Source organism: Rhinichthys klamathensis, unplaced genomic scaffold, assembly GCF_029890125.1.
Source record: "Rhinichthys klamathensis goyatoka isolate OS25496 unplaced genomic scaffold, OSU_Roscu_1.1 h1tg000011l_1, whole genome shotgun sequence".
Lineage (NCBI taxonomy): Eukaryota > Metazoa > Chordata > Actinopteri > Cypriniformes > Leuciscidae > Rhinichthys > Rhinichthys klamathensis.
In genome coordinates, this window is record NW_026606564.1 from 5,523,273 (window position 1) to 5,549,224 (window position 25,952).

The 25,952-nt window shown below is 39.2% G+C and overlaps 1 protein-coding gene across 13 annotated transcripts in view; it reads right to left on the reverse strand.

The window, feature by feature from the left end:
* Positions 1–25,952, reverse strand: part of tnk2b (tyrosine kinase, non-receptor, 2b) — a 101,867-nt gene that overhangs the window by 12,782 nt on the left and 63,133 nt on the right. For 10 of the 13 annotated variants that reach the window (XM_056264714.1, XM_056264719.1, XM_056264713.1 and 7 more), the window contains 7 exons: positions 20,453–20,645; positions 17,582–17,652; positions 9,073–9,285; positions 5,356–5,508; positions 4,765–5,042; positions 4,330–4,456; positions 1,843–2,084 (listed from right to left, as the gene is read on the reverse strand). In XM_056264714.1, the coding sequence (XP_056120689.1) occupies positions 1,843–2,084; positions 4,330–4,456; positions 4,765–5,042; positions 5,356–5,508; positions 9,073–9,285; positions 17,582–17,652; positions 20,453–20,645 (1,277 nt within the window). Of the gene's footprint in view, positions 1–1,842; positions 2,085–4,329; positions 4,457–4,764; positions 5,043–5,355; positions 5,509–9,072; positions 9,286–17,581; positions 17,653–20,452; positions 20,646–21,084; positions 21,179–25,952 lie in introns of those variants that run through there. The other 3 variants (XM_056264711.1, XM_056264716.1, XM_056264720.1) reach the window with 2 other exon arrangements.

Sequence of the window (25,952 nt, forward strand, 5' to 3'; positions counted from 1 at the left end):
TGGTCGAGCTCTGAGGACGGAGCTCCCAGCATAATAACTCTCCGAAGTGAGAGGAGGCCTAACTATGTCCTACACCCAGGACAGCAACCAAGAAGGCTCACAGAGAGCCTAAGGACTTAGCAAAAAAGCTGGCCGAGCTCTAGGAGCGGAGGTCTCAGCATGATGACTCTAAATCGAGAGGAGACCTATCAACGCCCCACGCTCAGGATGTCTTGTAAGGAGGCTAACAGAGAACCTACAACTCACAAATTGTTATTCTAGCGGAGTCCTCAATAAGATAACTCTAGCGAGAGGAGGCCTAACAATGCTCCATAATACAGGCAGTAACCAAGGAAACTAAGAGGGAGCCTAACGACTCAGCGTTGATGCCTGGTCGAGCTCTGAGGACGGAGCTCCCAGCATAATGATTCTCCGAAGTGAGAGGAGGCCTAACTATGTCCTACACCCAGGACAGCTACCAAGAAGGCTCACAGAGAGCCTAGCTACTTGATATAGCGAGAGGGGGCCTAATAACGCTCCATAGTACAGGCAGTAACCAAGGAGGCTCAGAGGGAGCCTACCAACTCAGCGCTGCTACCTGGTGAGCCCCGAAGATGAAGTCCTCAGCATAACAACTCTCCAAAGTGAGAGGAGGCCTACTATATCCTGCACCCATGACAGCTTACAGGGCGGCTCACAGAAAGCCCAACTACCTGATATTGAGAGGAGGTCATCTATGTTCCACACTCAGGACAGCATCCAAGGATGTTCACCTAAAGCCTAACAACTCAGAACTGCAGCCCAGGCGGAGCTCTGGAGAGTGGAGGTCTCAGCAGAAAGACTCTCTATAGCTAGAGGAGGCCTAACAACGCACCGGTTTAGGTGCATTAGCCAAGGAGCCTAGCAACTTGGCCCCTGGCTTAGCTCATGGGACAGAGGCCTGAGTACTAAGTCCTACATCTGTCAAGGCGGCTACATAATAGGGCCTTGAAGGATGACTCTCTATAGTAAGAGCCTAGCAACACTTAAAGGCATTAGTGAAATAGGCTCAGTAGAGCCTAACAATTTGATACTGCTACCTAGTTGAGCTTTAAAGGCAGAGGTCTCCGCATGACAACTCACCAAAGCGAAAGGAGGCTTACTATGCCCAACGCTAAGAATAGCCATGAAGGAGGCACACAGAGTTGAGGCCTCAGTCTCACTCCTCTGTAGAGGCAGTAATCAAGGAGGGTCACAGAGAGCCTAATTACTTGACACTACTGCCTGGCCGAGCTCTATGGACGGCGGCCTAAATATAGCAACTCTGTAAAGTGAGAGGCCGCCTATCGGTGTCCAACGCTCAGAACAGCCTACCAATGAGGCCTCGCAAAGCCTAACAACTCTGAACTGCTATTCAGGCGGGGCTCTAGGTAGCGGAGGCCAGAGAAGAGTGACTCTCTATAACGAGACGAGGCCTAAAACGCTCCACTACTGTAAAGTCAGTAGTAAAGGAGGCTCACAAAGAGCCTAACAACCTAGCATACTGCCTAGCTGAGCTCTGAGGACAGAGACCTCAGTATGACGACTCAAACGAGAGGCTGCCTAACGATGTTCTACGGTCAGAACAGATTACAAAGGTGGCTTCTTAAAGCCTAACAACTCAGACTCGCTGTCTGGGAGAAGCTGCCGCCTGCCTATGTCAAGTCCATTGTTGTGTTTAGACTCATGCTTCATACACCTCTCATGTCTGAGTCATTCCCCATAGCGACCACTAGGGGAGGCAGCGCGAGTTCACCTTTGAACAAAAAAAAAATCTAGATATTTGTTATTTTAATTCACCACCTCAAAACCGTTTTTTATAAATTCTATGGTAAAAGAGCTCACCTGCCCTCTATGATGGTAATGACATCATTCATCTGGATTTGAAGCTTGTCAGGTTCATCAAAGTCCTGCAGGGCCCTCATGTCTGTAGGCATGGTTTCCATTAGAAATTCCCTTAGAGCCACAAAGGTTGGCCTGTCAACTGGTTTTTGAGCCCAACACTGCATCATGACATTATAGATGTCCTGAGGACAGTCCTCTGGTTTAGGCAGCCTTTCACCCTCCTTATCTATTTTGTGGAGGATCTGTCAAAAACACACATTTAAAAAAAAATTGTGATTGACCCAGTAAATTAATGCAATAATGGCAGGATTACTATTAAGCAGCAAATTCAATTTTAGGCTCTAAATATCAGATTTTTGGGGTTAGGGCTATGCGATTAATCGAAATTGAGTTTCTGAAAATTTAGAAATGATTATGAAAATACGATAATCAAGATAAAACAATTATTTGTGCATAAAACATAAAATTGTTACGTGACTAGGGCTGTCACGATTTCTTGATTAAAATCAAGTAATTGATTTTAAAAAATCCTTGATTGTAATTTACACGTGTCGAGTAACTGGCAAAATACAGGAAGTGGCCATTCCACGGACGAGAATCCATGAACGTCATAAATAGACAGTTTTCTAAGGCTGCACAATGTATTAAAACTAGGGCTGCCCCCTAATAGTCTCAGAGGAGAAAAAAAAAACTCCACAGGAAGTGGCAAAGTCACGCAGTCCGTGAGGACTTTAAAGGCAGTTCCTTGTAGGCAGGAAATCCAAAACTTTACATGGGCGCTCGCTCAAATGTTAACCTAGATAAATGTGCGCTACTATTAGGCGATCCATGTGTACAAGTGGAAGGAAGCTTAAGTATAGCACTCTTAACTGCACGACATGGGAAGCGCCTGTGCGATCACTTGCATTTTTTCAACTTAAAATACACTGTCATTTTGGTCATACAGATAAGAGTAATAATTAATTTGAAAAGGGTCCACTTTTATTTGTGTACACATTTAATATGCGCTTTATTACATGTGTGTAGGTTACTTGCGTGCGTCTCAGAGCGGCTCCATTCACAGTAAATGCTGCTCCACATGAACTGTTACCATTTACATGCGTGGAGCGCGTCTCAAACTCCATCTCTGCATATTCTGTAAGTTTGGGTTGCTTGTAACATTAATCTGGGAACGCAATGTGCGCCATTTCATCAGATTTGTATTTTGTAAGACTGTATGAATTCTGAAGCCATTCGATAGCATAATGTGAGGTACAAATTAATATTTAAGTCATTAGGTTAAAGTTAATGCAAACTCATCTCTCCTCAGTCATTCTCCATTCAGTATTTAAACAGCAAGTCACATTTGGTTACGATAGTAGCACGATGAAACTCACTCCAAGATCAATGTTCCCATTATTATACTTTTTTTGTAGATAAAGGTCAATGGTTTTGCATAAAAGGACTTTATCTTGCATGAGTTTATTGTGGTTTCTAAACCATGTCATCTTTCTCCCGCGTGTCTGTTAGATCCCAACACTGGAGTAGTGAGCACTATGAATTGTTCTTCACACGCACAGTAACTGAAATTTAAAACTGTTAAAAGATATAATACACTAAGCATCACCATCTCTTCCCTTTGTCCTTTGAACTTTTCTATGTGAAGCGCTGCGAGCAGTGACTCCATGTTGCTTCAAGCGCATCATTCTGTCCACGGAATGCACATAAGCACTTTGTGCCGCTCTGTATTGGAGCCTTTCATATTATAATACTTTTGTGCAATGAAAGATTATTCTGTCCTATCTATCATATGTTGTTGCCTCATTAAAAAGTGGCACTATAACTTATAAATGTACTATACTACTTACTATAACTATACATGTCTTTTCATTTTATGGTATACTGTATAAATATATTTACTTGTTTTTCATCAATGTCTTTTATAACAATACAAAGAGCAATGTGGAACATTTGACCTTTTATTTGTTCATCACAAAAAAATTTCTTCACTAAATGTTCAGATTTTATAAAATTATTGTGCACTCATGATTTTTCTAGAATAACTTTTGCTGCTGAATTATCTTCTAACCTAATTTATAATAGTATTTTTGCCATATATTATGAATTTAGCCTTCTCTTAATGTAGCAGTTTAAATCTTTGCAAATAAATATCTTCCAAAAAAATTTTGATAGAGATGCTTGGTTGTTTTCATTTTTCAATTCCTCAGAAAGTGGCCTGTGTGTGAGTGCGCATGATTCTTGGGTGGTGGTGAGGTTTAACCACCAGGGGGAAATAGGCCTGCCACCACAGCTGGAAAAAATCCTAGAGGAAACACTGATTGTGATTGCAATATTGGCCAAAATAATCGTGATTATGATATTTTTTTTTTTGCCATAATCGAGCAAGCCCTATTTGGGTCATTGGTTCATATCTGTACGAAAGCTGGTCATTCAAAAGGTAGATGTTTATGACTAACTGAAAGTACAGATTGTATGTGGTGGGGTTACCTGACTACCATTTAGTCCGAGCCAGGGCTCCTGACCGTAGGTAAACATTTCCCATAGTGTCACACCAAACATCCATGTGTCTGTGGCATGAGAAAATGTGCGTGTCTTCAGGCTCTCTGGGGCACACCTATGTGAAAAAAAACACCATGCATAGACATTACGTCAGTAGAATAAAATGCCGTAAATGAACAATCCACCAAGAGGAAAAATGAAATGAGGATCATGCACAGTTCATTTAATCAAAACAAGGGCCACAAACAATGACCTCATTCAAATTCAATCTGAATCCTGAGCTCTGGCATGTCACTGCATATAAACAAAATCAACCAAATAATTTTAAGCTCTCCATATCCCTTCTCTATAGATTCAAACCACATGCAAACACGAACTCTTCCTTTGTGAATATATCCAGCCCTCCAAACCTCCCTCCCTCACCAGGCGAAAGGGACTTTGCGATGCTCTTGCATGACGTAATGGTCATCGTTCTTAGGCAGTGCCCTCATTAGTCCGAAGTCTCCGATTTTGATCTGCTCACTGGAAGCCAGCAGGATGTTTCTGGCAGCCAGGTCTCTGTGGATGAAGCGTTTGGACTCTAGGTAACCCATGCCATTGGAAATCTGGATGGTGTACTGACACAAGGTGGAAATGAGGAAATGGCCCAGGGTCTTTCTCAAACGATCCAGCATGGAGCCAAGAGGCGCAAGCTCAGTCACCTTAGAGAAAGAAAGGTGATAAAGTGGGGTCATTCAGGGAAGAGAGGCAGGGGGAGAAAAGGGGACAATATTAAGTTTCATTTCATAACGACTGAAAAAGTGATATGACAAGAAGCATATCGCCACCGGAGACAATGAACACTGCCAATCAGGAATAACTCCAGAAGTCAGTGTCAGCAAATAATGAGTCTGAGAGAGCATGCAAATGTCAGGCCTTATTTTAGCCCACCCCTCCCTTCTCAAGGCCTTGATACTTTAGCACCCTGTCTTTGCCACCAATTTGTTTTAGATGAGAACACGCACACTCACTCACCATCTTCATGGGGTGTGTGAGGACGACTCCGTAGAGACGGATGAGGTTCTGGTGGTCAAGAGAGTGCATGGCATTGACCTCACAGATGAAGTCGTCCAGAGCATCTGGTTGGTTGAGCACGTCTGTCTTCAGACACTTCACTGCCACATTGAGCTGAGGGGGACATGTTAAAAGAACAACTTTGAGAGCCAACACATCTGTCTTTGCTGGGTAGAGCTCAAAGCAGCTGGACTGTTGCTAGCCTGTACACATAATCCCACAAAAATGCTAATGACTGCGTCTACACTGTTACTGGTCATCACAGAGCAACATTATTCCCTGTGCACCTGCTTAAACTCTGGTGGAAAGAAATCATGTAACATCTGGCATTAGTCAGACTGCCTAGGCCCATCTGCATTGCTTCATGAATTCATGATAAATAGATACATTATTAGAAGGAATTGTAGGTGGTGCACATAAATTGAGTCTTTGTACACCTCAAGTTCAAAGTAGGTGTCAGTCCAAAACAGTGTCTAATCACTGAAAATTAATATCTCTCTCATTTCAGTTTGTGTAATTTCTCTATAGGCTACAGGTTTTATTTAACCAAAACCAAATGTCAAACAAAAAAAGACATCTGAACTTACCTTAACTGCCTATAGACCTGAAGGCCTTGTCCAACGCAATATTATGAACGCTTATGAATGCCTGTGCGGCTGTGCACATTTTACTTTCTATTAGCGGCAATTTGGGGACAGCAATTGCTTGAAAGATGAGTTCATTATTAATGAAAAACACAACAACAAAATACTACAATGACAAACTTAATAGAACTTTTTTTATCAAAAAAGATTAAGATAGCTTTAACAAAACGAATAAGCATGGCAGCCTCATTCCTGTGGTGCACTTGAAGGTGTGTGTGTGTGTGTGTGCGTGTGTGCATGTGTGCGTGCGTGCGCGCGCGTGTGTGTGTGTGTGTAAATTAGAAGCGTTACCTCCTGATGCTGCCACTTTCATCAGGCAAAGTTTACAGATTGCCTCAATGTTTGCAGGTTCCCTATTAGCATTGGGTTTAAATCCAAAATATTGCCAAAAGCGGCTTTTACATTTCGCTTCGAAACCAAATGGACACTGACTAAAACTGACAATCGCAGCAAGCCAAGATATTTTTGGTATACTTTTGATAGTTTCTTCTGTAATTATGACTGTTCAGCTGGTCATTTTCAAACCTTTTTATTAACATAACTGGGAATATTGATAAATGAATCATGATTCATTTTGTGATTCCAGAAGTTTCAAGAACTGAATGTATTATCCTGAATGTGTGGAAACAATGTGAATGTACTGAAATGTGTCTGTGCATAAATACAATGTGCGATCAGTGCATCGAGATAACCGAATGATGTGCATCAATATAATGGACTCGCGCATGCTTGCTGTACAACTCCTTTACTTTGATTGCAGTCCTCATTCATCAAAGGTTTACTAGGAAGACGCTGGTTTGCTTATCACTTACTGGATCATTAGACTGAAAACATTCCAGGATTTTGAAGGCTTAAAATGATCTGATCGCAAACAGAGAAGCGAAATCAGGTTAAGAATAGAAATTTCTACCTACCAGGGTTACAGGTGCCAATGTAGATTCTCAGTGTGATAAACTCCAGACTTGTATGATCATCTGACTGCTTGACAATTTACGTTAATGATGCAATTTCACGTGCTTAAATAATTTATTTGCGTTAAATTATTTTAACGCGTTATGGATTTTTATTTAATCGCATGCGTTAATGTGTTAACATTGATAGCCCTACTTTAAATAATTTAAGTCATCCTGTGGCGTTGGATGAGAGTGTCTCAATGTCCCATGTATAAAAAAAGAGCAGTTGATATAAATCTCAGCTCTGCCCTGTCATTTCTCTGTAAAGTGTAAAGGAGCAGTATTTGATCAGCACAGATGGCCACAGGAAAGATGTTCCCACTCAAGTCCCATGTGGAAAGAACCCTTTGGTGTCCAACACACACTATCACTACTGCCTCCGGCTCAGTTCACACGACATCTGACCCCTCATCAGCTCATTAGAGGCCCATCTCTCCCACAAGCCTCCTCTAGACGAGAACACAGCTGCTACAATGACACAGAGATCTGCCCTGAAACAGGATGTTCACATGGAGTCTTGAAGGGAAAGGTGGGACCACAAGTGTCTGAAAGCTAATCTTGTGTTGATCTCAGTTTCTGATTGGGACAAACAACGTTCCTGCCAAAAATGTACTAGTCATTAGTTTGTGATGTGTCACTTGTGATGGAGATTTAAAAAATAAATACTTAAGTATCAAGAGCATAACCTGAATCCTTGAGTCGTGTTAATTTCGTTAACGCAAACTATGATGAAAAATGTTCGTCAACGAGCTTTTTTTCCCATGACTAAGACGAGACAATGACAAGACGACAAAAAGGTCATTAAACGATAACTGTGACTATATCAACATATACAATATCATTGACAAAAAGAGGATGATACTAAAATGAAATAAAAAAAAACTTTACAAAAATCTCTCTATTTTGTTCGGGGAAAAAGAGGAGACAAAATATTACATGCTGCTTAACATGTTTGCAGTTGCCAAATTTCAAGCATTTAAATCCCCCAAAGAGAGCTTTCCTGTTACATGTTCTCCCCAGCATTTTACTTAATCTTTGCAATCTGGCAACCATGCGCTCTCTCTGCAATGTGGAATAAGAGCAGATGATCTGAAAACAAATGAAATTGTCATTCAGTCAGTTTGTATTTCTTCATGAGCAGTTTGTGCTGTTTGCTCCGACTAAATATGCGATCAAACCTTTTCCGTGATGAACAGTAATAAACCCAAACATGGATCTCGACTATATTGTTTGCTGTTGTTTTAATAGTGAAATTCCTAATAGAAATTACAAACTACATTCATTTTTTCTGTTTTCATTTTTGAGAGAAGTTTCTTGTTTTACCAGTTTTCATAATGTAGACAGAGAGTGTTCTTTTATATGATAAATAGCCTATAATAAACCCGTACAGTAGATGAGGTAAAAACCCATGCGTATGAATTGACATTCTCCTGATTTGTACTTCTAGGTGAAAGTGCAATAATTCTGATGAAATGTAAAAAATTGATTTCTCAAATGACAACAATTGTTGTGATTATAATTTTGAGTTATTATTATTATTGATACTGATTAAGTTTTTATCAGTTTAACCATTATGCAGCATTATTAAAAAATATAACAACGTTTTCATTGACTAAACTGCCCAGACATTTACCCCGGGTTTCACAGAAAAGGCTTAAAGTTAAACCTAGTCCCAGACTAAAATGCATGTTTGTGCTGTTTTAACTGAAAGCAACATGCACAGACATAGCTTAAAATATGTCAGTGCCATTGTTTTGTCTCAAGATGCACATAAGAATTTTTTTTTCTAAGGCATGTTTATTAAACCTACTTAAATGTTCTAATTGAACTAAGGTCTAATCCTGGCTTAATCTAAGCCCTGTCTTTGAAACCAGGCTTTTGTCGGCTAAAAGTTGGCTAAAATAAAAACATGACAAAGTTGCCTAAATAAAATGAAAACTAAGTACATTTGACACAGGACTAAGACTAAGACCAAACTGTGCAGGACTGAGCTGGTGCCTGAATTCTGCATTTGGTGTTTTCAACAAAGCCCCCTCTGTTTTTTTCAAACACTTTCATCTTTTCTCCCCTCTTCCACTCACCACTTTTCCATTTGGCGTGAACCACTCTCCACGTTTGACCACGCCGAAGGAGCCGTCGCCCAGTTTCTCAAAGAGGGCAAGGTCTTTCTCGCTGATGAGACAGGTGAGGGTCTGCTGCTGGCTGTCCAGCGGTGGAGATGTGGGGGAGGGTTTTCGGAAAGTACTGGCTGGCTGGGGATTAAAGTCTCCTTCTGGTCTCTTCCCACTGAAAACCTTAGGGATAACAACAACAAAGTCAAGATCTAGAAGTGACAAATAAAAGCCCTCATCAACACACGGATAACAACAACAAAGTCAAGATCTAGAAGTGACAAATAAAAGCCCTCATCAACACACGGACAACAACAACAAAGTCAAGATCTAGAGGTGACAAATAAAAGCCCTTATCAACACACATAACAACCATCTTTTAATTGTGCACAGCTGGAACTGCATCGAATGTGTACCAGAAACTTGAGGACTCCATGGCTAGTCTCTATTCCATTACGGTAACGATAACCGTAATTGGGATGGAACATCCCAAAACAAAAATGAAGGACAGCAGTAGAAATCACAACAAGAGAGAGACGGCGATTCTAGACAGAGCTACTCTTTCCAACTGCTTATCAGCTCTTGAGGCACTTTGTATGAGGAGCCTGTGGGTCGGCCGAGGAGAGCTGAGCTATCGAGAACCAGGGTGTGGGCTGAGGTAAGCCAGGGGCTGTAACTTAAGGGACAAGGAGGATTGGCAGCAACGGAAGGTTAAGGAGTGAGAGATAACCCTAACCTTAACCCAGTGTTACTCACTGCGCGGCTCGCCAAGCTTTAATTTGTGGCTCGCATGGCAGTAAATAATACAGTGATACGATAATGCAATCAATACAGTATTTAAAAAAAAAACATTAAAAACAAGTAGGGCTATAATAACATAACCCATTAAAAAACTCAAAGTCTCTGCTCTCTTACAAATAATTTATATTTTAAAAAAATACCCAAAACAGCGGCATTACAAGATGGAAATATAGAATATTAAAGATCTATAAAAGACTATAATCTGATCAAGAGAACATGTAAACACTTAATCGTATTGAAAATCGAAACTCTAAGGACTGCGCATGTGCAATGACGTAGAAATGGCGTAATGACGTGTGACACGCAGAACGAGCTGTTCTTCCTGTTGAATAAAGTGTCACATAAATGAGTGTCCCGTCAGTCATTCTAATATTCTCCTTTCACTCAGCGTCTGTGAAGTGAAGCAGGACAACGTCCCACCAAGTCCTTGTTTCGGATTCTCATCCACAGACGACTGGTTTTGGGCGCAGGGAGGGGCATTTTCACTGTGTGATAAATATAAGCAGCACGGCACAACAGTTCATCTGCTCATGGTCTCCAAATTATGACCAGGATAAATGGAAATGACCAATGGATAAATATTAAGTCTGCTGTTTAAAACAAATTAAGAACCTATGTAGGAGAATGGTTATTAGAATTTGTATATTTGTGCAGTGTGTGCATGTCAAAAAATGTAGTCCGATTTGAAGCTTGTGACATATAAACCATCAACCTGATCACTTGTTTAGCGTTCATTGTATACACTACATTCAGATTCATCAATTGGAATGAATTCAGACAGACTGAAATACGCCTAAATGTTGTGCATGTAAACATAGCCGTGACTCACTGCAGAGTTGCCAGTTTTGGCTGTCTTTCCAGCTCTTAACACCGAATGTGCTCTTGGATGGTGAGATACATGATGGGCTAAAGTAGAAAAAAAAAAACTTAAGGTCATTAAAAATGTATTCTGGGATGAGCTTTAAGGAAATCCGGCTTTTTTGTCATTAAGGGAAATCATAGTCTTACAAATTTGACTGGTAAATGATAAAGAATGATTGTATGTTCAGGGATGACAGATTAATAAGCAGACATGGTATTTATGACTGGATGTAACTTTTAATACTTTGCGGTAAAAGTGGTTCTCCTATTGACTTTGTCCTATCAGTGTGGCTCTCACGAAAAAAAATGTGAAGACCACTGCCTTAACCCATTAAAAACAGACAGACAGATAAGACCGACAGAGATGATGCAGGAAAAAAAGAGAAAATAGAAATAGAGAAGGATGGAACGCAATGTCTCTAGCCTTGAGAGTGAGAGCCTGGATTTGACGGACAGGCTGAAAATAGAAACATTGAACTGGGACCAGAGTGAATATAGAGGATCCAGACAGAGCCTTGAACCCCAGACTACCGCGTGATAACCGTACACATAGCAAAGATACATTACACACTGACAAATGCCTCAATGAGTAACAAATCCAAACACATCTTTCTATCATGGTTTGGGACTTTCCAATGACTTATATTGTTTTAATACTGAACCTATGATATCTTCTGTCCCCTAAACCCAAAACCTATCCCTCACAAAATCTTTCAGTAATTTTTACATTTTCATTAAGCGAGAATTACTAAGTTTAATAAACGGCTTGTTTCAAAGTGGAAATTGTTGGCTGCTCTCCACAATATAGATGATTCAGGTGTTACTGTCAATGTAATAACATGTGTGAAGCGCGTCTCAAACTCCATCTCTGCATATGTTGAGAGTTTGGGTTGCTCAAATCAGATTTGTAAGGTAAAACATTTATAAACCTACACCAACACACGAGAATATATCAATATGTTTCTAAATATGCACACTGTTCACTGCGATTTCAAAATAAAAGTTTAAACCCTTGCTCTGATGTCCAGTGTCTACATATTCTTGTTTAAGAAATGACAGTGGCTGAAGCATTTCTTTTGTGAAGAAGTGGCCAAATATTAAAAGATAAAGAAAATATTTGGGTAACACTTTACAATAAGGTCTCATTTGTTAACATTAGTTTAAGTGTTTTCAGTGTTTGCTAATCCCGACCAATTTGCGTATGCACCGCTGTGCACAACACTGATCTGCACAAATCTGATAACTTCACATGACACACAGCTCATATCTCCGTCTCTGTAAGTTACTGAAACAAAACACACAATGGAAAAAAACGTGACACGCCTTTGTGAAGCGCAGAGTTGTTCTTTTGCACAATATGACGAAAGAGACAACTAGTTGTCCAGTCCGGTTCACACAGCAGGGGTTTGCAGAGAATGGGGTTGTGACTCCCAAAACTTTACAGGTGAATATGTGTGAAACCATATTAAAGGAGTCAAATACAGGACTCACAATCAACTAATGCTGTGTGAACAGTCATGGCAACCTCTGGTGCTCAGATACAAGGAACTGCCCAGCTAGTTTGTGGAGATAGTGAAAAGAAAGAATGCAGAAGAGAATTGAAAATTTCAAAGGGACTGGAATGACACGCACACATCTGGTTTACTATATTTGTGGGGACTCTCCATAGCTGTAATGGTTTTTATACTGTACAAACTGTATATTAAATCCCCTTACACTAACCCTACCTCTAAATCTACTCATCACAGAACACATTCTGCATTTTTACATTTTCAATAAAAACAACAACAACCTCATTGTGTATGATTTATAAGCTTGTTTGAAGTCCCCACCAGGATAGAAAAACAAGCACACACACGGTTTTATGCTGTTCAGGTGGAAACTTGAAAACCTTGCACAATTAATGCCATAATAAACCATGTTATCTATTGTTTGTTGCAGTTTTTTAGTTGTTTATGAAGCTAAATAAAGTTATCGTTATCTAAATATTATTGAAAAAGGTTTTTCGTAAATTAAGAATAATAGTAAAATATTCGTTTGTGCATTGGCTCTTTCAAAAATGTATTTAAAAAAATAAAATTGGTGAAAAGGGTTCCCGACCCCTCCTATATAGATATCCATACATATTTAAATGAAAGCAACATTTGAAACAGGAGAACATTTACTGAGGATACGTGTCAACTAAAAGTATGCCCACACACACTAACAGAAGAGTGAGGAGGCAGATTACTCAGTCTGCTCTTGGTGCCAGGAACGGAAACAAACAGGTGTAATTTTAGAAAGCTCTCATCCAGGCCACTTCCTGTAGACCCAGGCCAATGCTGCAACTAAAGCCTCCACACAAGGGAGGAAATCGGTGTGTTTTTGTTTCATTATTTGACATGTATGAAAGAGCTGAGTGGAGGTTAAGTAAACACGATATTGAAATATTGAACGTATACATCAACCTCTGTGTGCATGGGTGTGTGAAAGTAGTACATGTAGTAGAAGTACAGGTACAGTAGTACAGGTAGTAGAAGTAATGATATACAAAGATATATAATGTGCAAAGATTTTACCTTTAGGGATACTACTGGGTAGTACCATGAAAGGGACAACTCTGTACCTTATCGACCCTTAAAGTGTTCATAGGAGTAACTTAAGGGGACATATTACTACTCTAAGGTATTAATATGCACTATTTAGGGTCAACTAAGGTTTGTCCCTTAAAGGTTTGTCCCTTTAAGGGTACTGCCCCAGTGATAAGTTGTTGTACCCCTAAAGGTATATGACTTTTTTCACTTTTTTTTTTTTTAAAGTAAAGAACTAGAAAATATCTGTGTGTGTGCTTCAGTTAACACAAGTGTGCAGTGTCTGGTGCCAAAGGTCAAGATGTCCTCTCATCCCACAGACAGAGGAATTCGCCCAGCAAATGATTTAGACAAGCAATCATCCGTCCGACCCTGCATGTATATCACTCCCACATACACACTTCCTCTCAAAAAGACCGTAAATGAGCGCACACAGTCTATCATCCTTAAATGTATTTGGAAATAGGAGATTAATGATGTGGCAAGTCAAACAGAGAAGAAAGAGACCGCAGATTCATTCTGCGGTCTCTCTAATTCTAGTCATGACTCTTTGTACACTGTTACAGATGGGATAACACTGAAGCACAAATACACACTTAATACATAAGACAAACACAGAAAAAGAAACATTGTAGTTGTATTAAACGAACCAGAGCAGGGCGGACCAACAGAAATAAACAGAAATGAATAAATGTGTGTTATAACTACAAATGCATTAACTGCTGTTACTATTTACAAAAGTTAAAACTGACTCTGGCTCCAGTGAGGTCTTTGGTCAGCCATAACCAGACATCTAGCCCTATGAAAACAAGTCTCACACCGAGGTGGCGCTATAACCAGCCACACAGAAACAGCTCAGAGCAAAGAATACATTTATTCTGGTCAGTTTATAGTTTGTTATAAAAATATTTTGGGCATAACAAGCCGCTGCTTTTACACAGTCTGATTTAGTTCCTAGCTTATTTTCTCACAGCAAACCAGCATTAAAGGGTCTGCCAACCCTAAAACAGACCAAAAGACGACGCACCAAATTTGGCGCACCAAATCCTCCTCCTCCGTCCTGTCAGTCATCTCTCCTTACTCTCGTCACGTGATGAGTGAAATCTGACTCTCGCTGCACTGTGCAGCTCATGCTGTATGGAGCAGAGCAAATAATTTCATTTTATTATTGTAGTTGTCCAACTGAACCAAACGGATTTTTATTTTTCTATAAAAAAAGCAAAACGACAGTGGGGCGGTGCCGCGTAACACCAACAACACATACTACCACGGCAAGCCTACTGCCAAGTAGATTCAAAATGGTTCAAACAAAAAGAAGAAATATTTTAAAGCAAGTAAAAGGACATGCAGGGGTTTTCATGAACATTTAAAGCTGAAGTCCGTAGCTTTTTTTGGGTTAAAAATGATCCAAAATACATATTTGATAAAATACATAACCAGCCAGTGTTCAAAACAATCTGCTTGCCTTAGCCCGATTCAAAGGGGTAAGCTTGTAATAATGTTTTTAACTCCAGTGGTACTGGTGGATTTCCGCGGGAGATTCAAGCATGTCTTTGCGTCATTACGTCACATATCTGTACACATAAAGAAGAGTCTCGGCTAGTAGGCTATATTGCGTGAGGATGCTGGAGGTGGAGATTTATAGCCTTTTCTCACAGCACTTGATATAATTAAACTTATCAATTTGATGGCGGATCCAGAAAGGTTCAAACGACAATCACCAGTGACAACTAGAGACTTACCCGCTGTAAAATACAAAAGACTTCGTTCGGACTTCGGAGTGGCTACAGAAAAAAAGAGACTGCAACCGGACCCATGCGAAAACAAGGATACATATCGGAAGGACATTACATGTAGTCACGCAATGCTTGCTGACGTTGTTAAAGGGGTCATATAATGCCATTTTTGTACAAGCTAATATGATTATTTAGGGTCTAAATTAAAAGTTTGTAATATACTTTAATTAAAAATTCTCATTAGTATTGTAAGAAACACTTATTTTACCTGGTCAAAAACAGCTCTGTTTTCAGCACGCCGTTTCAGTGCATATGACTTTAAATGATAATGAGCTTTGCTCACCCCGCCTCTCTGTTCTGCGCGTACACCGTTTGTAACACAATAACCATAACGCGTTGTTCATTATAAACGTGGGATTATGAATTATATAGAGAACATCATACATAGAAAACATGCCGTAATGTACCCTAAGTGTAAACCTTAGACGCATTCATCGTGAAGCGTGCAAGCGATTTGCAAAGATTAATATAAATATTAATATAAAGATTAATAAAACATTACACTCACTTCAGTTCTTCTAGAGGTTCAGCAGGAACACGAATAGCTGGTACCGATCCTTTATTCAGGTGCAGCTTCTTAGCAAAACCAGCTTTATACTGACGCTCGTTTATAAAGCAGTCTGGTGAGAAATGATTCGCGCAAACATGAAAGCATTGACGTTGCTCGTGGGGAATATTCCCTTCGAAAACAAACTCAGCCACTGCGTCTTCAGCGGTTCGGATTTAGGAACATTAAAATGACTGCTGTGTTCGTTATTACACCCAAGAACAGAACACCACAATCGCTTAGACGCCATTCTGCTCATTGACAGTGCTCCAGCATATCAACAATGACCGCGCCGGTCCGCGCAGACTATGATTGACAGCTGGCTCACGTTCTGTGTTGAAACCCGGCTGTCAATCAACAATCGTGGGAGGGGCGTCCGACCGTGTGACGTCACACGGTCGAACGGCTTGATTTGAGGCAGGGGAAAACATAGGAGATTAAAACAAAAACACTGGATGGATTTTTATCATTATATGATGGTTGTGTACAGGCACTGCCAACACACATTTCAGTACAATCAACTTGTAAAAGTGCATGTACCATTATATGACCCCTTTATCATTAACAATTTGAGAACATAGTATAGCTTCTTTGCACGGTTTTGCGTGAAATGATAACTTATAAGCAATTGTTAGATTTAATCAGCGCGATTTACTGCAATGTCAGAACCAGAACAAAAGTGGATGTTTCTTACTAGTTCAGATGACATTTTCCGGTGAAAATTCTTATGTTGGTCATACTTCCAAAAAGAATAATCTGTGATTCTGAATGAAAAATATCCACATCGGCGCGAGACTGACAGCTGCACACTCTCCTCAAACACTGTGTTCATCCGCGCTGTGCCGTGTCGAGGGTGTTGAAGTACAACTCACGTAAAGTTGATAATTCCGCGAGTGACTGCAATTGCAGATTTCGAACAGAGATGGCGACAAAGAGGAAAAACGCCGGACTGCAGCTTTAATAGATGAAACAAATAAGTGATTCCCAGAATCAAACTTTCCAAGCCCACCAGCATTTCTCTCAAACTCTTGACAGAAGGTGTGGGTGTAAAACTAGCCCAATGACATGGTCTTTAGGAAACGTACTGACCAAATAAAAAAGTCTATTAGTATCAGTTCAGTATTTATGATATAGGGTTCACTTTATTTAATTAAAATCTTGTAAAAAAAAAATTATCAATATATCATCCATAATTTATTTGGGCAGAATGCAGTAAACTATGCTTTATAAATTTTAGTCTGACCTACAGAATCAAGCACTAACTTAATTTCCTCTGAATTCTGAATCTATCGTCAAACACGCGCACACGCTTAAAATGCACACACAGACCCCAGAGAAAGGCCCACATTGTGCCGATTTATTGCTTGTGTCTAAGGCCAATTTGAGGCTCTTCCTGCAGCATTTGATGGACCATTAACCTGGTTAGTGCTTTAGTGGGTGAGCAGCAGGCCTGAGTGGACATTTCCTGCTTCAGCACTCAAGTGACCAACTACATAAGATAAAAAAATAAAAAAATAAAAACATACACACACATAGCACAAAAATTGTTAAGACAGAGAAGGCTCGATTTCTGAACTGCTCGGCTCCATGACCCGTGAGTTATCTTTTAAGAAGCATCATGACTGACCTCAGCTTGACAAAAGCAATCGCATGAGTTATGTTGTGCAAAAGATGAAAGGCTGCTGAAATAGTCTAGGTCAAGTGCTTTAAATGTGTATTCCTTTCAGGTTTAATAAGACATTTGACAAGTGAGAGACTGTAAAGCGCTTGAGGGACAATGTGAGCTGAATGACCAATGACTGAAGTGAAGTCCTTGTCCGGATGTGTGTTTGTGTGTGGGACCTGACCTTGGACTGGAAGTCTCATTAATCTGTCAGTACGTGCGAGGAAGGCTGATGACATACCTTGCTCATCCAAGACTTGCGCTTGCACATGGTTTTTCTCCTCTTCACCACCTCCCACAGCCGTCTTTGCCCTATAAAAGAAAGCAAATGAGAGAATGTTATTTAATGAATACTGCGGATTCAAAACAAGTTCAGCTTTATCAACAGTGACATTGTGACATGCTGACAATTACCACAGATAAAAAAATTACTTACAGTATTCTTCAATCAAGCAAACATTGTGGTTACAGTAAAAGACTTACAATGTGTATGAAGCAAACCAATGCACTTGAATAAAAATTCAAATGGATTATGTTTAGTAATAGTGCAATAAATTGCTTAGTACTTGTGCAAAGTTGTGAAGCTGATAAACCTTGTAATTGTCACATGATATGTGCAAGGACACTAGAAAGGGTTTTCTGTTTATCCACCCTAAGGAATTACTTCTGTAATGAATTAACATAAATGTATCCACATAGAAAAGAGTTGTCTCAAGGGTAATTTAGATTAATTACAGCTCAAATAACATTTTTGTACAAGTCTAAACCCTCCAGAATGCTTTTTCCTATCGTACTCCATGTGATTTTGCTTGATTTTACAAACTGAAGAATGAGTCCAATCACCCTCTGTAATCAATCCTGTCAATGCAGCTTAATCCAAAAAATCATTTAAACACTTGATTTCTAATTTCAAAACTATTTCTGCAAACAGTTCCTGCTTAGATAAAAAAGTTGAAATCAGGGAAAGAGAAACCGAAAGAAACTGAAAGAGTGAGAAAAAGATGAAGAGAGGGTAAAATAGGACACGTGCTTAAGGGAAATTTCTAAATTCAGGTGTCACAAAGCCTCAATGTGTGTGACTGATCTGACAGACTTTTAAAACTACTGCTGGGTTTACCACTGTAAAAAAAAAAAAATCTGATCTTTAATACAAATTTGTTGTATTAAAAAGCGCGTGTAAAAACACCTTTTCAATTAGTCTTTGGCTAAGCCCCGCCCCCCTTAGTTACTGTTGCTACGTCCGACAAACGAACTTCATCTGGGCTCTGGTATCAACATGGCTTATGCTGTGACAGCTCTTCCTGCTGAAATTTTATCAAACTTTTATAAAGCAGCAAATAAAAGTGTCCGATAGAAGTAGGCAAAAGCGGCTGCAATAAACGTTCGAAGGCTATATTCACGACATACAGGTGAAACGCAAGGAACAACAATATCCAATATCCAAGAGGCAAAAGCATACCGGTCACAGTCAAAAAAATGAACCACCGCATATCCTACTAATCGAGACGGAGGCTGGGACTAACAATATCAAGGAGCAACACGGTTCATGCAAAGCTGGGTAGGTCTCTATTCACTTCTGTAATCGTTATTACAAAGCAAGCGGACTATGTGAGTATAACGTTGTATTTATTACCAGCGTGTGCTAGACGACACTTGTCAGGATTTGACTGGTTTTGGGAGGGGAAAAAAACGCACACCCCCCTCCCAACCTCTCTGGGAAACGCGTATCTGTGTTACAAATGCCCCAGGCACAACGTTTAACCATATTTTTGATAAAACTACGACGGTAATAGCCTGCCGAGACCAAAAATATGAGACGCCTTTGTTAAAGTCAATGGAGCGCTGTGAAAAAGTGTCGGACCTCTGTGGGAGCTCGTTCTTGGCTGCGCTGTGATTGGTCAATCTACATTCTAGGGTGTGGCTTAGCCAAAGGCGAATTTTCAGAAACTTAACTCTATGGCCGTTTACTCCTGGTATCAAAGGTAGACGAGGGAGACACATTCTCGTTCACTCATGGTGTTTTAATCCATCTCTTTTGTCCACTTTCAACCACTTCTGTCCTAATTTATCCGAAGGGAGGGTCTATGGAAGAGGTAAATGTAGGGCCTTTTTCAGATCTTTCAATCTAATGAACGAAATAAGCTCAGGCAATTTACATAAGAACGCGCCCAGAGACGACAGAAAAACATACGGAGAGTATCAGCATTCGTTTCTGCTCTCATAGACGCAATACGATGCCAAATGCTTCGAGTGCGTGTTAGAAATCAGGAATGGTGAGAGAACATCGCGCTTTTCATCGTTTTTCATCTTCAAATCAAACTTAGGTCTCCAGCCGACAAAGTTTAATCCCGTCTGGCTAGCGCACTTCCATAATGTTTACTCATTAGGTCAGTAGCAGAGAGCAGACGGTCTTTTGTGGCTGTTCGAATGCATTCGATTACATGAGCGTTTACACTACGAAAGCAATCCGGTCGAATGCGTTTTAAACTATCTCTGGAAGTGGTCGAAAGTGAACAAGCTCAAAATGTTTAAGACCCCATTTACACCTGTATTTAGCGTAGTCCACTTGTGATCCGATTGACCAAAACGCATCTTAATACCAGGTGTAAACAGGGCCTATGAGAAATTATTAAACCAATTTGGACCTGATGACCTTCAGATTAAGGTGCTGACATCGGTAGACAGACAGAGACGCGTTGTCATTCATAGATCAAGCTTCACAAAGCTCTATATTTTGTGTCTATATTAAGTGAATCATTAAAGCCAATAATAATTATAATATATTAAAATACTAGCATGTAGTTGTCAACAAGTTTTAAGTTTAATTTTAAGTTTAAATAAGTCAAGGAAAAAGTCAGTAATAAAATTAAGAAAAAATAAATATTAAAAGTAATAAAATAAAGCTTATTAAAGCTACTAAACGTATTGAGACAACAGGGATTTTTTTTTTTTTTTAAATCGGTCCATTGCTATGGTTATCACTGTGTCAATCATCACAATTAAAATCATAAAAAAAATTTGGTTTGCATCTCTGCATAAGTGTCGATGTCGGATCTCTGTGTGAAGTGCCTTGTGGAAAGTATTATTTGTGATAAAGCTACAAGCAAAACACCTTGGTTGGACTCACCCGGCCGGCCCATACCAATCTTCTCCAGGTCCTCATTCTTCACATAGTCAAAGTGCGAGAGACGTGTAACGTTGAGCTCATCACGGATGCGCAGGAAGTACTGCTGCAGTTGCACTTCCATCAGCAGCTCCAGCAGCCACTCAGTGCCCTCCTCACACTGCATACTGCTGCCCAGCTTCTGCACAGAAAGACACACACCAGTGAAGTCCACAGAGCGATTCCCCATAGGCAATGACTCTCCCAAAACACCAGAAGCAAACATGTTCAAGCCATTCCCAACTAAATAAATTCCCTAACCACTAGGCTAGCCAAAAATAAAAAGTGGTGTCCATCTAGACAGCAACAAGTGACCAAGGCCAAAGGTGTGATTGAGCATTTAACATGCTATTAATGATTCAGCTCAGAGTATGCGGCAACAACAGCTCATAAAAAAATTATACAGTTGGCTTTCACTGTTCAACCGTGGCGAACATCTGGTAAGCACACACACCTGAAGTTCATAAAAGACAGATGGCATTGGCCCTGGCCCAGGCCACATGTGCTGAGTCGCTCTCTACGCTTTTTAATTCCTCCCAAAAGGAGCATCTCCAAAACTAACCAGCTAACACAGGCCTTACCTTTCCACAGCAGCAGCTGCATCTCCAATTCCACTTCTGACCCAATTAAAAAACGTTTCCATAAAAATCATAAGCACTCAATTCCCAAGTCCCAAAGTCCTTATCACCTTTCAAACAAATGCTCCATTTAAGCTTCTGGTTTGCAACAAGGGGAACAGATGAATGGAACAGCAAACGGATGGAAGAACACTGGCACTGGTGCTTGGAAGCTCTGGGACAACTAAAATTGTGCTACTGTTTTCCATAGTCTGCTTTTGTGCTTGTTTTTTTTTCTGTTGGAGCGTATTGGACATCAGCTGCTTTCAATTTTCAATCTCTCCCTCCCCCTGCACTCCTTCACACTGGTGTTCTTTCACTCTGACACACTTTCCTTCTCTGGAGGCCTTGTGGTCAGTCACGTCTTAACAAAATTAAGGCAATAGGGAGGAAGCAGAACAATCTTGCGATCAGAGAGGCTGCAGTACCTCCTTGCCCTTTTGAATGACATTGTGCTCTTGTGTGATAATGGAACTTTTACGCTTTTGTTCTTGAGACTTTTACATACAATGAAACTGTGCAGCTAGCTATAACAGGCTGTTAAGATTGCATACTGTAAATAACAGAAAGCTTACAATAGCAATACAATTGTAAACATGGGTTTGTGCTTTGATTGTAATGCTAAATCCATGTGGGAAACTCCTTCAGACGCAAATCAGTTCACTCAATATGCAATGCCAAAAAGTGACGAACAAGCAGCTGTGAGGGATTGTAGGGTAAAATGTCTCTTGATGTATTGAAATTGGGGCTGTTAAATCAAAGTTTTTAATTAAATTACATGATATGCCAATGAATTGCAATAAATTACAAATAAACAATTTCTGAAAAACCTCCTAAATTAAAATAAAATTAAAAAGACATTGCACTACTGTGAAAGAAACAAACATCTAACAGAGGAAAAATGAATTTAATAGTCAATATATTGTTTGTTTATTCGGTCACTGGCTTACAGTCCACAACAACCCAATCAATTGAGTTTTGTCAATTTTGTCTTTTTTAAATAGTTGGTCTATGTGTGCAGGCAGACATAAGTCTTCAGATGTTGCTGATTTGTGAAAGAGGAGGAAGCTTGGCAAGATATGAGTGTAAAACAAGGGGTTACAAAGTCGACAGGTTTCTTGAATGAGTGTCAGGAAGGTTAGAGAGCATAAGTCGTCTTTTGTGGCCAAAGTGCTTCCTCTGTTGATGCATGAAAAGTCATTGGTCATAGGGGTCAGGGCCTTTTTGACATTTAATTTAACTATCAATAACTTTAAGAATGTAGACACACACTGAAATATTTGTGAAGTTCTTTCGGAGAGACTTTGAGATATTTGTTGGGAGACTTTCATTCTTTCTTTAACTACAAGTATGAGCATTACTATTAGGGCCCTATGATTTCCATGATGCGTAGATCAAAAATAAAATCCATACACATGTAATTTACTGTATATTGCTGAATGTGACAGAATTTGACAAATTTTGAATTAAGAATCCAGAAAAAATTTAATTGAAAACAGAATTTAGGAACTCATTTCATAGGGCCTCATAATAGTGATGCTTGCCTTAGCAAGTGCCACTAAAAATAGCTATGTAGGAGTTTATATTGACAAAATAGAGGATCACAAATCCAAATTACTAAACATCTACAAGCAGCCACATCCCTCCCCACACACTAAACTTCCCAGCAACATTTCACACTGGGAACAAATCTAACGTCATGTCCAAATATGCCAATAGTTCCTCTCCACTTTGCTTGTTAGCAAACTTAAAAGGTCTTGATGTAAAAGTTCAAATCTCTGAACTAGGGGTGTGTGATATACTGGTAGACATGATAAACCGAGGTTTTGGACCATGCTGCACAGTCACAAATGATCATTTGAATGCGTTTTTAACCCCCTGGGGTTGGCCGGCGTAACCAGCTCGCTTTGTTTCTTATCAGTGCAAAAGAGACTCAAAATACTCTGTTGATTTTGATCTTACATATAAGTGTTATACATCATTCGATATTGTTAAGTGTCTATTTTTTTGTATACTCACAATAACAAAATGTTGTGCTTTTTTTCCAAATAAAGAAAAATAAACGATGCACGTTCTGCCATCTCTCTCAATGTGAAGTCCATTCTGAAACGCGTCCGAAAATGAACTGTAACTCAGCGAAAACTCAGTCACACAGGCATAAAGCTTGAATTCTCTTCTTTTAAATGAAGTAATTTATATAAAAACAAATATTCTCAGTTTATGTAATCTGTATGAAATGAGAGATGTCAGTCGTTCTCATTTCAGCTCATTATAGCTCAAGTGCTAATGTGACCACGCCCACAGAGAGAGCGCACTATTCAAACGCAAATAATCTGAGGCAAGATGCAAACGTGCCCACATCAGCTGGATGAAACACTTTAATTTTAATCAGACTCATGTACTTTACGACGCTGTGAGGAATAATACTATCGTAATAATACTCCTGGAAAATTTACCTCAGAAGAGCCGGTTTAGTTTCATTTCGAGGAGCAACGGACCAAGCTGAGGTGGAATAGTTATTCTTAAGTACTTTGTTCTAATCGCGATATGCAATAGTGTCTGTAAACCGCAAAAAGACTGTTTAAATATGAATCGCATGTCTGTGTGTGAATGAACTGGACAGATGCGTGCTGTTGTTTACTACAGAACAGCTTGCATCTGTGCCGTATAAGCAATGTATTAAACTGCAAATTAACATGTATATGCTAATATATCATAAAAACAATGTTACAGACGAAATATGAATGTTTAGACTTCGTTGATTAGTTTTGGATAGATTATAAAGTTTTTACTGTAAAAAAGACTACCGTCACATCAAATAAGCTTTTGTTCACCAATTTCTTCTCATATGTTAATCATATAGTATGGGATGTTTTATCAAAAATAAAGTATATTGAATTATCAACTAAGATGTTTTTATAGTCTTTGTTCCAATATTCAAACTAATAAATCCTTAACTTTGAAATACATATGATAAAATGTATACTTTTTACAAAGATTACACTTGAAATATTGTTAAAATTGTAATTCTTGTTGATTTACATGAAAACTTTTTAATAAAATAGCAAAAAATATATTTACAAGGTAGATGTAACAGGGTTCGTACACCTTTTCCAAGGTCAAATTCAAGGACTTTCAAGGTCCATTTTAAAGCTTTTTCAAGCACCTTACACCACCGTAAATGACATAGACCTACCAATACATAGTCAAAATTATTATTTAGTGTTTTTATCACATTAAAAGAGATAATGCAATAAACAGCCAAAATAGTGTTTCGTAATAGCAGAAGGATCAGATATTTAAGCAAATCACAAGTTGTATTTTTCAAAATGTATCACTGTCTAAACTAGATAATGCTTATGAATAATACTTTTCATTATATTAATGTCCAAATATTGCTTACAAATCAGGCTGTAAAACTGAAGTAATTTCAACGCATATACATTTATCTACTGGAATAGAGCAGTGTAAATATTGCATAAAAATGGCTATGTTCACTGCATATTCCACAAATGAACGAGCCATAATGGACATGCAATACTTACATTAAATTATCACACCAAGTACTAATGACCCTTTCAGACAGGACGCGTAATACGCTGTGCTATGAAACCCATTTATTTCAATGGCTTGCGCCACGCGAGGACGTTTTGTTGCTGCGTTGACCAAAGCGCAGCATTGCCGAGCGAGCGCACGGCGCGGTTAAAGTTAAAAATAGTTCAACTTTTGCTGCTGCAGCGCTCTGTGACAATGACCCGCACGGCCAATAAAAACGGGGCATCCAAACAAGCGCGGAAATCAAAATGAAAACTCCGCCTGCTTTTGCTCTGGCCAGCGTACCGCAAATCGCTCTGTATCTGAAGGGCTACATTTTATTTCTCCATTTAATAAACGAACTATTCAGTCAGTTAGGTATTTGTTGTGAAAGAAATACAGTTTCAATTTTAAGCATTTTCAAGCATTTTATCCAAAATTTAAGCACTTTTCAAACCTTGAAAACACAACATCAAAATTCAAGCATTTTCAAGGATTTCAAGCACCCGTACGTACCCTGATGTAAGCAACATCTTAATAGGTCAATATAAGCCTTCTCATTAAATTGTTTATTATTAGTGACACATTTGGGGAGAGGTTATATTCCAAAACTTTCTGAAAATACAGTATGAGAATTAACTGCATAGTTACTAGAAATATTTACCTTGGATATTATACAATTTGCATGCATACAAAATAAGTCCTCACATTCTTTCTTGTGGTATCCAGTGACACACCTGAATGAAAGGCTCATCATGTAGCTCATTTTATGCAGGCCATTGTCTTCTCAGGTGTGAACCACATTATTATTCATGATCATTCACGCCCCCACACATATTGCCTTTCCAGACAAAACGTGTCTTACAAAGTTTAAATAAATGTATTGTTTTGTGTGGATTAGGCAGGATGATTTTCAGATCACTTAGAAGCAAAAACTCTAGGCGACAACATCCATTAGTCAAAAGTCTTGTGGAAACATTTAGTATGGTGTTTTGTGGCCTTTCAGAAACTTTTTGTTTTTTAAATAACTATGCATAAACATTATTATCTCAAAAATACAAACATGTACATACATGTTGCTCACATATTATGGTAGCCCTGTTTGTGTTAAATAGAGTGTAATTACACCTTTGCCATTAATATGTTTATAAGCAACTTAAAAATCTCAGGGCATGTCAAAACATGACCCCAAAAACAACTTAGACCCCAGAGGGTTAAGCCTACAAGGTATAAGAGTAAAAAAAAAAAAAAAGTTAAAAAAAGTTGTGTTTCATTGAAAGAGAACTCATTTCAGTATA